A 17005-nucleotide genomic window follows, 5' to 3' on the forward strand; every position below is an offset into this window, starting at 1 on the left:
CAAGCAAAGTCAGTGGGAAAACACCGGCTGGAAGTAGAAAATACCTCCCTGCTTATTTTGCTTGCCCACATCATTCTATAGACCTGTTTAGAATAAAAACCTCTTAAAGGATGACCCAAGGAGACTGAAATTAGGGTGGCAACATGAATTGATTATGGAATTACAGCAATACATTGGCTGAGTCAGACTGCACTGGAACAACTCTTGTTGGTTAAAAATAGGTTGCCTGATTCAAAGTCTTGTGTACAGGGTGATTACACATTAGGCAAAATACTTAAATTGATTAAACCACAGGGTGGTGTTCAGGCTAATTACAGATCAGGCAAAATACTTAATTCGTTAAACCACAATTTGGGTACACGTATTGGCCGATTCCGTCCACACGGTTTGTCACACTTTCATTTCATAAATCAATCAATCAATCAATCAATCTGTGGAGCAACGGGGCGGCGCCAACAACTTTGCAGAAGGATACAACTGGAATGTGGGAAAGCGGTATGCTGCCTAGGGCTTGTGGGGAAAGGCGAGAAATCGGGGTTATTCGTTCATTTAACTAGGTCTCACTTAAGGCTGGTTTCACTCCGCCCTCCCCCTCCACCACTTTGTAGAAAGATAGTAGATCTCTTCACGCACCTACATAGGGCAGTGCTGCAGCCCGCAGCCTGACAAACGAAAATCTCCGAAGCGCGATAAGATAGGAGGCGTGAGGAAGGAAAGCAGGAGGAAAGCTGGGGTCTTTCGGGCGGCGAAGCGTTTCCTACCTTTGAAAGGTGGCGAGGGAAACGGACGGGCCGGTTTTCCTGGCTTGGCTGAGCCGGGTTAGTTAATACCGGCCGGTGCTGTGGAGAGCACTGGCACTGGGTTCTTTTTGACTGACCGGCGTCGTTACACCTTCTGTGGCCTAAAGCCTCTCTCTCTCTTTCTCTCTCTCTCTTCCCACGGAGGTCCGGACCCTTCCCTGCCCGTCTGTCCTGGAATTCTTCTCCGTGGCTCCCCCATCCTCGGTCGGAAGAAAACCCTGCGGGTATAAGCTGAAGGGAGGCGGCTCTGCTTCTTGAAAGGCTCCTAGGGCAATTCGTTGTAAAGAGTCCCGAGGGTCTTCTTCGTCTGCCGCTGGGAGAAGAACCCTGCGGATGCCGGAGTGAAGAAACGATCGAATTCAAAGCTTTGCGGGCCTTACTTTGGTAGGGTTTTGGTAGGATCAAAGGGAAAAAAAATGGAATCCCTTCCCGCTGGTATTGTCACTCCTCCTCATCTCTCACCTTAGCTTTAGTATTAAAATGCAAATTTACTCCTTTTCAGGACAGGTAAACCTGGAGAAAAATTAGTACCAGACAGGTTTTTGAAGAGAGGAGAAGGAGATGCTACATCTGATCATATTTCTTTCTTGAAATTAAGCATATTCATTAACCAGCTGTTGCCCTCCTGATGTGTTGAAAGATTACTTCTCCCCAGTGAACATGACCAGCCAGTAATCTCTGGTGGGTTTAGAAGTCTGGGAGATGATGTACTCAGATGTTCTGATGCACCTTTGAATCAGTCTTGACTCCTAGTAAGGGCATCTATCAGAAGGAATCTTATAATTTCCTGGTACATGCAAAAATTCTCCAAAGTATTCTTGACAGGTAGCAATCCAGTCTCTGTTCAAAATGTGCCAACCATAAACAAATGTATTATTTATAGTTTTCTGCAGGTTATAATCAACTTCTTGATTGATGTTGCTTTTGATAGACTGTAGCCCACAAAAAAAAATGTGGTAATAATTTGGAAATCATTAAGGTGGTTCTTTGTAGTTTTGCTGTAAAGAAGCAACCTTTTAAAACTCTTATAGATTAAGAAAATTACGAGAAGTGAGGGCATCTCAAAAACATATCACAATTCAGACAGGAGGTTTTTACAGCTTTGACTTGCTTGAATTGAACTATGGTGTGTAAATATGCATTTGTTTTTGTTTTTTTAAAAGCTATGTTCTTACATTTGTAGGGGTATGGAGTTGACTTTTTATATAGTATTCTTGGATGTTATAAGAAAGCTTTACACAAAACATTTTAGAAAACTTTGTACTTATAATCAGTAGCTAAGAGTAGCTTAGCCAAGAGCTAAGCAAATATGTCAAGATCTCAGATTATTTTTTCTCTGGTAAGAATTGCTTGGCAATTCTTGGCAAACTGACTGCAGTTTATGTTTCAGTTGTTTACTATGGAAGATAGCAACTCTATTTTCACTTGCCTGGAAGTTTTTATTAAATTTTATTATATTTAATAATAAATCTCTCTCTATATAAATATCTATTAATCTAGCTCAGTTTTCAAGATATGTACATAGGTTTTCCCTGTGAAAAATGTCTGATGGTTCAAATGAAGAATTGAAAAGGAAATTAGCAGGGCAAATATATGATAGTCTAAAATGTTTAAATGTCTTTATTTATTTTTTATTTCCTTTTTTAAGAGAACATGATAATCCAAAAAGAATTCTGTGGTGCAGAGCAGATATCCGCATCCTATTTAAGATACCTGCTTTATTTGTTAGAAGAATGGACAGGAGTGGGATGCTTGGAAGAATACCTGAATTACCTGATCATATGCCTCCTTATACTACTACTTATAGGTTTTCTACTTCCAACGGTCATTTTCCTTTTCTTTGTTATTACTGCTATCATTGTTCATATGTATAAAAGAAAGACAGATATAAATGAAGGTTATTTGAATGATTTCTGGAATGGTGTAAGACAATTGTTGGCAACTGCATGGTATGTTCATGCAAGAATATGGAATGGTAAGCATCCATTCTTCTTATGTATGACAGTTGTGAACTAAATTATCCTCACATTTAAGGACAAATATTAGGTCAATGGGTAATTTAATGATGCTTATTTCAATTTCCCTGGAATTTTGAAAGTATTGCTTTTAGTATCATGTCATTTTATATTGTTCTGAATCTTAGTGTTTGGAGGAAGTTTACTATGCATATAATATAGACTTACTCAACATAATACCTCTCAGATAATTGGTGCTACAATTCTCATCAGCATAATTAGCTGATTAACATAATTAGCTGGATGAATAGGAATTATATTCTTAAAGAAGATAGTTTATTTTCTAGAAAACCCCTTCCTTTTTTACTTCTTTTATTTTCACCACTTGTACATTATTCAATTAACAATGTAAAGTTAAAAATGTGCTTTATATTTATGTTGATTGATGGGTGATTTGTCTGAATGCCAGGAATTTACAGGAATTATGTGGTGTTTTTAAATTTGGCTTCTGGCATGCTCATCATTTTCCAGTTGAAACTATGGTTGAGTCTCCAATATGCTACGGGATTAAGGAATTTTCATCACAACTTCTAATTGCTAGTTGGGGTTTCATGGATGTGCTCTGCTAGTTTTCTTCTGTCCTACACAGTGGCTGTTACAATCTTCCCACTGTATGTTGTGGACTCCTGATTTTTACTTCTTGGGTTCTGGGTCTTTGGTTTGCTTTAGATGCTTTGGAGAGTTTTAGTTGGCTTGGGTGCTATGGTGATGCCATGTGGTTGTAATAGTCTGTTGGCTATGTACCAGATAGTTGTCTATATGGTAGATTTATCCTTTTGATAGCTTGTGTTAATTATGCTGCAAAAATTTGAGCAACAGGTACTTTTTGATAAAGTTATGTGGGTATCTATTTTGTTGAGAAACACTGTGTAGGTGGTCTGTTTTCTTTTTTCAGATCTTCTGGGTTGCTGCAATACATTTATACTCATCTGAATAATGTTCTAAGAAGCTTCTCTTGTGGGAAATTGAGTTGTTACTTTGGTAATAGAACACTTGTTTAGCGTGGGTTCTTTTTTTGGTTGACTTGTATTTCTAATTTGCCTCTGCTGTTGAGGATATGCAGGAAGGATAGTGTAAATTTGTTTTTTGTGAATTGTATTCCTTTAAAAGTGTGGTTGATTGTTTCATGTGACTTCTCTAAATGTTTTTTTTTATTATGACAAAGGTGTCATACTGTTCTTCTTTTGTGATTTGAGCTTTCTTACTTAAGTCATTGATGATTCTCTTGATCACATTGTCTAGTTTCTGTATTAGGTTGGTGCTTTCTGGAATGTAGGATTTTTTGTCCTCCAGTAATTCCTTGGTTTTTTGTATGTATTGTGTTCTGTCCACAATAACAGTGGTTCAGCATTTGTGTGCTGTAAGAATGGTAATGGTTTAGTCCTCCTTTAGTTTTTCTTTTTTAGGGCTGCTTTCTGCTTTCAGTTGGTACTGATTCTGTGTCCTTCTTGTATGTGATATAATTGTCTGTCTTATATTTTCTTGGGTCTCTGGCAATTTCTGAGGTTTTAAATGTACCTGTAATCATGCAGTTCATAATTTTAATATCTGAATAATTTTTGTTATTCAAGCTTAATATCAAATGCTAGTCTTGAATGTTTCTGTCTGTGATAGGTTACGAGGTGCATGGCCTGGAAAAATTACCAGATGGACCAGCACTGATTATTCATTATCATGGAGCAACTTTTTTAGACATTTTGTACTTGTCAGTCATTATTTTTATCAGGAAGAAAAAAATCCTCCACATAGTTGCTGATCATTTTATCTTTTCAATCCCAGGTAATTGTTTTGAAAAATGAACATAATTATTTGTACATCTCATTTAATATGTATATAAGTTTTAACACACACACACACACACACGGGAGATAGAGACAGAGAGAGAAAGGGAGGGAAAGATATTGAGATATATATTGAAAAACTCCAGTGAACTAAAATTCCCTTCCCTTCCCTTCCCTTCCCTTCCCTTCCCTTCCATTCCATTCCATTCCATTCCACACTGCAACAGCCAGAAATTTGAAGACCTATCGTAAGTTCCTTCGTTTGGTGCCATTATAACTTCAAATAACTACTGAACAAATGGTGTAGCTCAAGGAATACCTGTAATGGACAGTACAAGTATAGAATTGAAAATTTGCTACAGATTTTCTACAAACATGGGCAAATGTAGTTTTCTTGTGTCTTTCTCATTATTTACTTCTATTTTGTTGTTCATTGTTTGCTCCATGTTTTTCTGGCAAAGTATAATGACTCTGGAGGGATCATAATTTTATACCAGTATTAATCTTACAATGATTTCTTATGAATTCCAGGTATGAAGTTAGTATCTGATGTATTACAAATTATGCCTGGATCCCAAGAAGAATGTAGAAAAGTATTAGAGAATGGAGAATTGTTGATAATTTCACCAGGGGGAGTACGGGAAGCACTATTCAGTGATGAAAATTACACCATTATATGGAGAAATCGTAAAGGATTTGCTCAAGTGGCCATTGATGCAAAAGTGGTAAATATCATATTGGTATAATTGGATAATATTATTACTGCTTTTGTGTGCTATGCTTAGAAATATAATTTTCAACCTATGATTAATGGAACCTGCCCATCATGGTCGTAAGTCCTAATGGCTGTAAAATAAGTCAGTTGTTTATTATCTTTTTTGAGGCAATTTTTAAGTGACCTATATAAAGTGACTGCCGCAGCTGTTAAGTGAACACAATGGCTTTTAAGTGAACTGATAGTTAATGCAGTTTTGCCGAAAAATGGACATGTGCCATTTTTGTAAAATTTGGTCACTGCAGTGAGGATGGGTGAATGGCACAACTTTGAATTCAAGTTGTAACTAATCCCATGGTAGGTCGGTCTTAAGCTGAGGACCCAGATTGTTGGGGGCAATAAGCTGACTTTGTATATAAATATACAAATATTTATAAATATTACAAATATTACAAATATTACAAAGACTATTGCTAATATAGTGTAAGCCGCCCTGAGTCTTCGGAGAAGGGCGGGATATAAATGCAAATAAAAAAAAAAAGCTCAAACAATCACTAAATGACCAATCATAAGTAAAGGACTACCTATATAACATTTATAATATTTCTGGAAATAAAACGTTTCTGGCAAATTTTAAGCAATAGGAACCAATCTGATGGAAAGAGGGACAGTCAGTGTGGCACAGTGATTTTGGGATTTTGGACTGATAAAATCAGTCTATCCTCAGTCACAGATTGTTGGGCCAATTAATACTCTTTTATCTTAATTTACCTTTCAATAGCAATATCACTTTGACTTATATACAGCTTTGCAGTGCTTTCCAGCCTTCTCCCAGAATATTGCCCCAACAATCTGTGTCCTCATTTTACTGACCTTGGAAGGAAGGCAGCTGAGTCAATCTTGAGCTGGTGAGAATAGAACTGCCAAACTGCAGTCAGCCAGCAGTCAGCAGAAATAGCCTGCAGTACTGCATTCCAACCACTGCATCACTACAGCTACTTCAGGGTAGTTGTACATTTAAAAATGTACAAATGTCTCCCTGGGCTCCTTTATGAAATGAGGTATATTCTGTAAATCCATATAATTCAATACATGAATTAAAAGACTGCAGTACTTATTTTTTGGAACTTTTATGGATTTAAAATGATTTAACTTTACAAAAAGGAATATTTGTAGCTTTGTTTACTCCTAAAATTTCTGTGACAGTTGAAATATACACATTTTAGATTGCATATTTCTTGATTTAGTTAATTTTAAATTTTGTTTAAACTACAGATCTTTAAGGAATGTACCTTCTCTTTATTTTTGTTAGTTTAAAAAATAAGGCAAGCAAAATCTTAATGTTGAAAAACATGTAATATTAAAAAAGTAATGTATTTTTTTACAATATCAGAACTGTTAAAGGCAAGCAGGAGAGAGACATGCAAGTCCCAGACTGTATCTATAGTCTTTTTCTGCATTACAAAATCTGAGGTATCAGGTTTTACTTACTCTGATTCTTTTTAAAAGCAATTTCTATGAATTTTCGGAAACTGCAATGAAACGTGTTTCTTGAACACATTCTTTATTGATTTGGCATGCTTTCTTACCTAAATCATTTTAATTTACATTTTAATCATTTAATGCATAATTTAACAAAGAAACAAAAATAGTTCATGTCATTTTTCAAAAGTTCTCCAACTTTTCAGAAAAAAAGAATTTAGCAAAAAAAAAAAGGTTTTGTCATTAAGAATAGGTGGGAGACGGATAATTTTCTAGTCTGCTCCTCTATTTGGCTTTTCTTGCCAAATAGAAGCAGCTCAAAAAATCTTTCCATAATTGTTTACGTATTTAAAAGAGACATAACTGTTTACACATTAAAAAGGGCAAGGGGACAATGCATCTGTTTAGAATACTCAATTAAAATTTCTCGTAATATTCATATAAATACTATGGCATTATGTACTGTGGTAATTTTTACTTAATACCATGTTAATGCTAATTAATAACTGACACTGAACAATTCAAATACCTGTACTCCCACATTTACATTATTCTAATAAACTCTATGTAGGGCTTCTGTTAGATTTCCTCTAATTAGTATGATACTTCTGCAGGCCACAAAAAGCAGATACTTCTGACGGGAGTAAATTAAGAAAACTACTATAAATTCTTTCTTTTTTTTTATTGAAAGAGTTTTTTTAAAAAAAACAAAGACATTTTCCCCCCTTTTTTCCCCCCTCCCTCCCAACTACTGTAAATTCTTAATGTTTATTTTCATCACTCTATTTCTTTCAGCCCATCATTCCTACATTCACACAGAATATTCGAGAAAATATTCGAATAGTTGGAGGACAAATAAGTAAGCAACTTCAGTGTGGGTTTTTTCATATTAAGTCATCTAGTCATCTGATTAGAGCTTGCTTTGGTTACATTTTTTGCTTATAGTGGTGGACATAATTTAAATAAAATGCTCTGGTGTTTATTACCATATTCTAATATATAAATAAATTGGTCTGTGCTAAAAAAGAAGCTGTTGTTTTTTCTTTTATATTTTGTCTTTCTCTCATAACTCAAAGTAACATCTTGATTTCCTGTTTTTATTTCAAGATCAATAGTATTGTAGAATATATGAATCTGTCTCAATCCAAAGTTGCCCAGCAATCTACATGGAGGACAGACCTAAATTTAAGTACTTTAGATGAATTAAGTTCATCTCCTTAACCTGCACTACGATACAGTGTGGGCATGTAGAATTTTAAACATTTTTTTGAGGTTTCTTTGAGAGATTACAATTTGGGAAAAAAAAAAACATTGATAACTCAATTACAAAGTCAGATTAGTATAGTAGTTGAGGTGCTTGACTAGAATCTGGACCATTATGAGTTCTACTATTCTCTTCTCTTTGCTCTTACAATTGACTATGGGGATGCTGCAGAGTCCCTCTCTTTCTCCTCCCCTCCATCCTGCTCTGATAGGACTCTGCAACATTTGGGCTTACTCCTTATGGCTCCTGGAAGCAGCTGCCATTTTCAGCACTCCAACAATTCCTTTTGGAAATGGTAGCTGCTTTTGGAGCATTCTACCCTGATCAGCTGGCCATTGGGGGACTGCAAAGCCTATCATGTTTCTTGCTAGGCTTTGGGAATCAGCCCTGCATGTTAAGGCACAGTTTCAGGATGAGCTTCTCAAAACCTTTCCCTTGCCACATTTCTTCAATAAATACAACAGTAAAAGTTGGGAGGAAAAGACTTCTTGATTTTTCTCCCCCCCCCCCCAAATTAGGTACAGAAGCGTATACCTCTTAGTTTAGGCTACAGCCCAATACGTGCAGCAAATTGAGTATTTGGGGGGAAAAAATCCCTTTAAGACCTTTAGAGTCCTAGCTGGAACTTAAAGGTAGATTAGAGGAGTCCTAGATAGGATAAAGGGGATGCAGTGACTCAGTGACTAAGACACTGAGCTTGTCGATCAGAAAGGTCAGCTGTTCGGCAGTTCAAATCCCTAGCACCACATAACAGGGAGAGCTCCCATTACTTGCCCCAGCTTCTGCCAACCTAGCAGTTTGAAAGCATGTAAAAATGCAAATAGAAAAATAGGGACCACCTTGGTGGGAATGTAACAGCGTTCCGTGTGCCTTCGGCATTAATTATACCGGTCACATGTTCACGGAATTATCATCAGACAGCGCTGGCTCTTCGGCTTAGAAACCGAGATGAGTTTAGAGATGAGCACCGCTCCCTAGAGTCAGGAACAACTAGCACATATATGCGAGGGGAACCTTTACCTTTACCTTTTTCAGCTCAAAGTGTTCTAGAGATACCAAGAAGAGGAACAGCTTGCTCTAATTCTATGGAGCTTCCAGAAGTGGTTATGGTAACAGGTAACAGCAACAAAGGTGGGGAAGAACATGTGGAACCCCAACGGGTATCTCAGGGTTGGGGATGCCCAAAGTAGGTGGGCTTGTATCTGCACTGGGCCTCCCAGAATCTCCCCCCAATGCACCCTATTCCCTACTTAACAACCTGTACATTCATTTAAGGAATGCAGGGATGACTTGTCATTACCTGAGGCAGTTCATTTAACATTTATCCTGACTTCTGGATAACTTCTAATTGGCAGGCTCCATTGCATTCGTAACTCAAGAATTAGTTGACTTCCAACTCTGGCACATTTTTACCTTGATCCATTTTTTTAGCCTCATTTGTTACTTTTGCTTCTTTACTGGTCCAGTATCATGCCTCAGTCATTTTAGATTTAACTAGTGATGATGTCTTGCATGAAGACCACTTTCAAACTTGTTCCAGACTATTCCACATCAATATAACAACTAATTGCAAGCATTGCTTCTCATTGCAGTTATTTCTGTTCTGATCTGCACTCATTTCACTAGTTCCTAGTTTTTTAGCTTAGTATCTTTTAGATTGGCATCTATTCTTTAACATTTTTACCAAGCTGCCACGCAGCTTTAAGTTTCTAATGCAGAGCTGAAGGTGACAGTGGAAGCAGGCAAATAATTCCAGAGTGTTCAGATTTGTGTCAGGAAGCAACTTTGTACAAATTTGTGAGTGTATCACTACTGCTCAGATATTTTAAAATGAATAAGTGAGTAAAAATATATAATTGTACCTGCTATCCTATTAATCCCTCTTTTTTCAATTAATCAGAATTATTAAGATCGATATATGAGTATCTTCGTTTGCCAATATTTCCGCTGTATGGAAACTTTCCAGTTAAACTGCAGACATATTTTGGAGATCCTATTCCATATGATCCAAACATAACAGCAGAAGAACTAGCCAAAAAAGTAAGATTTTCCTTGTAAAGTATTAATAGTTTGATCCCAACTTACTGGGCTAAAATAAAGACTCCTGGATGAATTGCTGAGATATTTTCAGTGTATATTATATCAATGGATGTTCAAAGAAAATTTTTGTGACTGAGATTGTGAATCAAAACACACAAATCTTGATTGGGATAAACAGTACCAAAAACACAGATTCAGTTGAAAATTAAGCTGAATGAAAAATTAGTGAATTTCTGTCAGTATCTACTGATTTATTTTCTAGATAAAGTTCTGAATTACAAGGTGTTTTTTTCACTATTTATGTTGCAGCAGTATTTTCCCAGTTTTTTAATTTCCACATGCAGTTGTTTTTTAAATGCTTAATACATATCTTGTTTTAGTATAAATATTTAGATACTGAGTAATCTAAGATATTTTACATAGCATAAAGATCTTTCTAGAGCCCAAAGAATATCAGTTATCAACAGCATGATCGTGACACTCAGCAATCAAATGCCATTCAAAAGTTATAGAATAATAGGTTTAGAAGGGAATTTACAGTTCTTCTAATCCAACTTCTTTCTGAATAGAAAACTCTTTGACTGTCTGGTCTCTTTCTGAAAATCTCCAGTGATGGAACCCACATAATTTCTAAATGTAAGACATTCCATGAATAATTCCATGAACATCTGTCTACCCTAGACGAGTTCAAATCACCAGGATCGGATGGATTACACTCCAGGGTTCTGAAGGAACTGGCAGACGAAATCTCAGAACCACTGAACTATATCTTTCAAAGATCCTGGAGCACAGGGGAACTGCCAGAGGACTGGAAAAGAGCTGATGTAGTTCCCATCTTCAAAAAAGGAAAAAAAAAACAGATCCAGGAAACTACAGACCTATCAGCCTAACCTCAATACCAGGGAAGATTCTGGAAAAGATAATCAAGCAACGAATCACTGAACACCTAGAAGCAAATAAAGTAATAACCAAAAGCCAACATGGGTTTGTCAAAAACAGATCATGCCAGACTAATCTTATTGCATTCTTTGACAAAGTGACAAAATTAGTGGACCAGAGGAATGCTGCCAATATAATTTACTTGGACTTCAGTAAAGCATTTGATAAAGTAGACCATAACCTACTACTAGATAAAGTAGAAAAATGTGGGTTAGACAGCACCACCACCAGATGAATTCATAACTGGCTGACCAACCGCACTCAACGTGTAGTCTTCAACGGAACTACATCCACATGGAGGGAAGTATGCAGTGGAGTACCCCAAGGCTCTGTTTTAGGCCCAGTACTCTTCAACATTTTCATCAATGACTTGGATGAGGGATAGATGCAGAACTCAATCAAATTTGCAGATGACACCAAGCTGGCAGGAATAGCCAACACTCCAGAAGATAGGCTCAAGATACAGAAAGATCTTGACAGACTTGAACATTGGGCACTATCTAACAAAATGAAATTCAACAGTGAAAAAGTAAGGTTCTACATTTAGGCCAAAAAAACAAAAAAAAATGCACAGGTACTATATATGTGGTACCTTGCTCAATAGTAGTAACTATGAGAAGGATCTTGGAGTCCTAGTGGACAACCATTTAGATATGAGCCAGCAGTGTGCAGCAGCTGCCAAAAAAGCCAACACAGTTCTGGGCTGCATAAACAAAGGGATAGAATCAAGATCACGTGAAGTGTTAATACCACTTTATTAATGCCTTGGTAAGGCCACACTTGGAATATTGCATTCAGTTTTGGTCGCCACAATGTAAAAAAGATGTTGAGACTCTAGAAAGAGTGCAGAGAAGAGCAACAAAGATGATTAGGGGACTGGAGGCTAAAACATATGAAGAACGGTTGCAGGAACTCGGTATGCCTGGTTTAATGAAAAGAAGGACTAGGGGAGACATGATAGCAGTGTTCCAATATCTCAGGGGTTGCCACAAAGAAGAGGGAGTCAAACTATTCTCCAAAGCACCTGAGGTAGAACAAGAAGCAATGGGTGGAAACTAATCAAGGAGAGAAGCAACCTAGAACTAAGGAGAAATTTCCTGACAGTTAGAACAATTAATCAGTGGAACAACTTGCCTGCAGAAGTTGTAAATGCTCCAACACTGGAAATTTTTAAGAAAATGCTGGATAGCCATTTGTCTGAAATGGTGTAGAGTTTCATGCCTGGGCAGGGGGTTGGACTAGAAGACCTCCAAGGTCCCTTCCAACTCTGATAAAATAAAAAAAAATTGTTCTCACTATCAGGAAATTTGTCCTTGGTTCTAAGTTGGTTCTTTCTTTAATCATTTTATATGCTTTTGCAAACTTTTTTTTAAAAAATACAAATGATACAGAGAATTACACATTAGGGAAAATTCTGTGATATTGGAACCAGGGGTGAAATCCAGCAGGTTCTGACAGGTTCTGGAGAACCGGTAGTGGAAATTTTGAGCAGTTCAGAGAACCGGTAGCAGAAACTTTGAGTAGTTCACAGAACCGGCAAATACCACCTCTGGCTGGTCCCAGAGTGGGGTAGGAATGGAGATTTTGCAATATGCTTCCCCCAGGACTGGAGAGGGAATGGGGATTTTGTAGTATCCTTCCCCTGGAATGGGGTGGGAATGGAGATTTTGCAGTATCCTTCCCCTGCCATGCCCACCAAGCCACACCACACCCACTAAGCCACGCCCACAGAACCGGTAGTAAAAAAAATAGGATTTCACCATTGATTGGAACTATTATAAAAAAAACTTAGTCCCTAAGGTCTCCATTCACATTAGTCTCAGAGCCTCAAGAAATTTTCAAATGGACTAGAAGTGATAGGTCCCATCCTATCTGCAGTTTGATTTTATTTTATTTTTTTGGCCAGATTAGTGTTTGTCTTTGATCATGAGCACTTTTTTCAGTGAATATGTGGGAGAGAGTATGAAACTGTATGGAATCCTCTAAAATTAACCGGTTTCCTTTCATAGATTAATAACTTCATATTTTTATCAAACATATATTACAGAATATAGGTTTAATATAGAATTAATATTCTAAGAACCATTTGATCCTAAAGATTTCTCATTACTCAGTGGAGGTTGGAATTTCAGAATGCCTTGTCATTCAACAGAGGGAAGAGTTTCCTTTTTAACAAACAAAAAATCAGAGCAGCCGAATATCAGTGTGGCTGAAATCTACTCCTGTTTATTATTTGATTCTGCAGTGCTTAAAGAATAGGTTGTAGGATGAAAACTAATTTCCATGCACAGAGCTCTCTCTATTTTGAATTTGTGTGGATTTAGTAATTTCAGGGTTAAATTATCAAATTTCTGGTTAATATTATATTGTAATTTGAAAAGTATTCATTGTTGCTTTTGATTTTAACTGTAATTTACCATTGAATGATGCAATAATAATGAATAATTTATATTTCTCTCTGCTCACAGGCAAAGAATGCACTACGGTGTTTAATAGACAAACATCAGAAAATACCAGGAAATGTGTGGAGAGCTTTGATGGAACGAGTTGCAACAGAGAAACAAGACAATGAATAACTTTGACAAATCATTGTGAAGATATTATTTGAATGATATTTTAATGTAATGTATTTTTAAATAATTATTATAATATTTTTTATTTGCTGTGCAAATGTATAATTGTATTAAAAAGTAGACTTTAAAAATCATTGTTACATGTATGGCTCAGGAAAGTACAAGTAGTCCTTGACTTACAACAATTGTGCCCAAAATTTCCATTGCTAAGCAAGGCAGTTGTTAAGTGAATTTTGCTCTATTTTATGACCTTTTTGCCAGATTTGTTAAGTGAATCACTGCAGTTGTTAAGTAAATCACACAATCGTTAAATGAATCCACTTTCTCCCATTGATTTGGCTTGTTAGAAGTTGTCTGGGAAGGTTACAATAGTAATCACGTGACTCCAGGACAGTGTAACTGTCATAAATTCATGCAAGTAGCCAAGCAACCAAATTTTGATCACGTGACCATGGTCATAAGAGTGAAAAACTGTCATAAGTTACTTTTTTCTGTGCTGTTGTAACTTTGGATAGTCACTAAATGAATGTTGTAAGCTGTGGATTACCTGTACCAGGGATGGGTTACTACTTACCTTTATTACTGGTTTGCAGCAGGCTCATGTGCGCTTGCTTCTGTGCATGTGCAGAAGCTTCCTGATGATGTCGGGGTGGGCGGAGCCTAACCCCGTTTTTACTACCTGTTTGCAAGAACCAGTCTGAACCGGTACAGGTCAGTGTACCTGTACATCTTTTAATATTAGTACAACTGTTTTTTACAAACATAAAACTATAGTTTAAAAATCACAATCTTTTATATCCTTTATAAGATATAAAAAATATTTTTTAGGCTTTTGGGAAATGTATCAAATTTATAATTTATTTCTAGTATGTAAGATTTAACTGTTTTGGACTAAATTTGATACTTTTCTTAAAATTTGGATTTCTTTTCTGTTGCATGCATTCTCCAGTGTAGTAGAGGTTGCCTTTAATTTCTCTATCAAATTAAGCTGCTATTGATTCCTTTTTTTATGAAAAGTATTTAAATTGGATTAAATAGGAATGTACATAAAAGGAGCCTTGGGTTGATTATAATTTTAAATAATTTTAAAACTTGAAATAACATTTAACCTGGTGTCTGTATTAGACACATCAGGAAATATAATATAATATAATTATATTATAATATAACAGTAAATATAAGCATCCCTGTCTTACTGTCCCCATTCGTATCCATTTCCTGTATTCATAATCACGTTTATACTTATATCTGTTATCTTATACATGCTTGAAAAATGAATAAATAAATAAATAAATAAAATAATTTTATTAAAGTTTGTTCAGTTTAGGAGAAAAAAATGATTGCAATGGAAGTTATACCTGGACTCTGTAATCCATTGCTTTGGGGTAGGATTGGGACAACTGAATGGAGCTGAGCATTTACTGCCCAGATGTCCTTTCTTGATGCCTACATGGAGTTTGCAGCAGATATTTTCTCTTTGAGCCCTGATAGAGAAACATCTATCGCTGTGTAGGATTGAACTCTGAACCTTCCAAGTGGGAGGCAAGTGTCTTCACCTCTAGGCTGTTACACAGCTCTTTTTAAAGATCTTTTTAATGTGCTTAATTTCTCTTAAGACATTAAAAAGAAACTGTGCAAAGCAAATTGGTATTGTGACCTTTTGATAATTATCATGGCAAATTGTACCCAGAAAATAGTCACTACTGTAATGATTTGTGCAAAGTGTTAAAGAGATAGAACAGTAATCCAACAGATAAAGAAGAGACCAATGCTCATATTTAGGAAAACCATTTCTGTTCATTTAAATTTTTAACAGTTTTTGATTTTTTTTTAGTTCAGTTGTTGCAAAATGCATTGCTTTTACTTTATTTTTAATTTCATTTATTGTTTAATTATTTTCCTTCATGATGATTATTCAATGTTTGGATTATTAAAAAGTGTTTGTAAGGCACTTCCAGGAGTGAAATAAGAAACTGACATAAATATCTTGAGATCATGATTATGGTTACTGCTGGATATTTTTTTTCTGAATAATGCTTTTAAATCCCTTAAATGATAGTAACATATTGAAATATTGTTTTATTTTTAAGAATATTTACAAAGATATTTAATTGCATTATTCCATATTCTTTTCTTTATTTCTATCTCATGTGATGTAAAACATCTATTGAATAAAACTGAAGTAACTAGAGAATATCTCCTAACATAATTAAATTAGTAATTAAATTAATTACTGTGTGCATGCTATTTTTCTTAGTGTTTTTTTTCTCTTGAATACCACATATATTGAAGAAAAAGACTATATACCTAAAACAATCAAATGGAGGCAAGCAAGAGATGGATGATAAATGAAATAAATAAATACTAGGGCTGGTATCACTTCTAAAAGTAAAGACATTAAAAAGTCATTGTCTGGAAACCTCAAATGGTTGCTTTAAAAGCTTTTTCCAGTTCTCTCTCTGTGTCTGTGTTCCAGGGGAAGTTTTTTGTGTGTGGGTAAAACTTTGAAAGAGTTGCACCATATCTTCTGGAAGACATTGCTCCTTCAGTGCTTTAATGGTTAGATACTTCAGTGGAAACCAGGACTAGCTAAACCAGTGGATACTTCAGCAATGATACTTCAATGAAAACCAGGACTAGCTAAATCTTGCTAGAACTTTTTATGTAAAAGTGATGGGAAATCAGAGTCATCACATAGAACAAAGTACCATGCACAGAGGACTTCCACTTTGATTCTAGCCTGGCCAGGTATACTTTGAATGAGTGAATGTGTGAGAGAGATGGTAAAGCTTTCAGTTCAGAAAATAAACATTGAACGTTGTAATTTGCATTTGCTTTGTATTGTGAATTTCTAGATAAATAAGAACAAAAAGAACTAATGGCACAGAGGTTTTTATAAAAACCCTCTATCTTTTTTCCATGTGATGCATTGATAAATCGGAACAGCAGGGTTAGACTAAACCTTGCTGCAAACCATATAAGAACATTGTTTTATTATTTTGTCATGAACATAAGAACAGGCAGCATCATTTATTAGTTTAGTCACTGTCATGGCTATAGAGTAAGTGTAAGCACAGCTTTGGCAGGCTGACACCTCAAAGAACTTGTATCTCAATGCCAACAAAATAACAGTAAAATGTATGTTATTGGAATCTTGCAATTTAGAAATGATATGGTATCTCAGGATGTAATTAAGTCTGCCATACTTTCTTACCCATTTTTTCAAAAATAGATTCTTTCACAGACTGTAACAATGGGAAAGATGCATTTCATCACCTTTATTTTGAAGAATTCCTTTGGCAGAAAATGTGCCCCTAAGCCAATAAAAAATGAGGGCCTACTGCAGCCAGAACTTTGTTTGAACCCTGACGGGAACCAAGCTATAGGATGCCCCTA

The 17005-nt window shown here is 35.9% G+C and overlaps 1 protein-coding gene across 5 annotated transcripts; it reads left to right on the top strand.

Moving 5' to 3' along the window:
• The first annotated feature begins 669 nt into the window (after positions 1–669).
• On the top strand, positions 670–15851 carry LOC131196021 (transmembrane protein 68-like). 5 transcript variants are annotated; one of them, XR_009154604.1, is made up of 7 exons: positions 670–2775; positions 4430–4594; positions 5128–5321; positions 7589–7652; positions 9958–10097; positions 10667–11565; positions 13505–15851. XR_009154604.1 is itself a non-coding variant. In XM_058178402.1 (7 exons), exons 2-7 carry the CDS (start codon positions 2454–2456, stop codon positions 13610–13612), a joined length of 993 nt encoding a protein of 330 aa, XP_058034385.1. In that variant the 5' UTR covers positions 670–1184; positions 1303–2453; the 3' UTR covers positions 13613–15851. The 5 variants fall into 5 exon arrangements, 4 of the variants coding, with proteins under 4 accessions (XP_058034385.1, XP_058034384.1, XP_058034382.1 ...); XM_058178402.1 differs by lacking the exon at positions 10667–11565 and having other exon boundaries at positions 670–1184; positions 1303–2775; XM_058178401.1 differs by lacking the exon at positions 10667–11565 and having other exon boundaries at positions 670–1184; positions 2449–2775.
• Positions 15852–17005: the final 1154 nt, after the last annotated feature.

Source organism: Ahaetulla prasina, chromosome 3 (genome assembly GCF_028640845.1).
Source record: "Ahaetulla prasina isolate Xishuangbanna chromosome 3, ASM2864084v1, whole genome shotgun sequence".
NCBI lineage: Eukaryota > Metazoa > Chordata > Lepidosauria > Squamata > Colubridae > Ahaetulla > Ahaetulla prasina.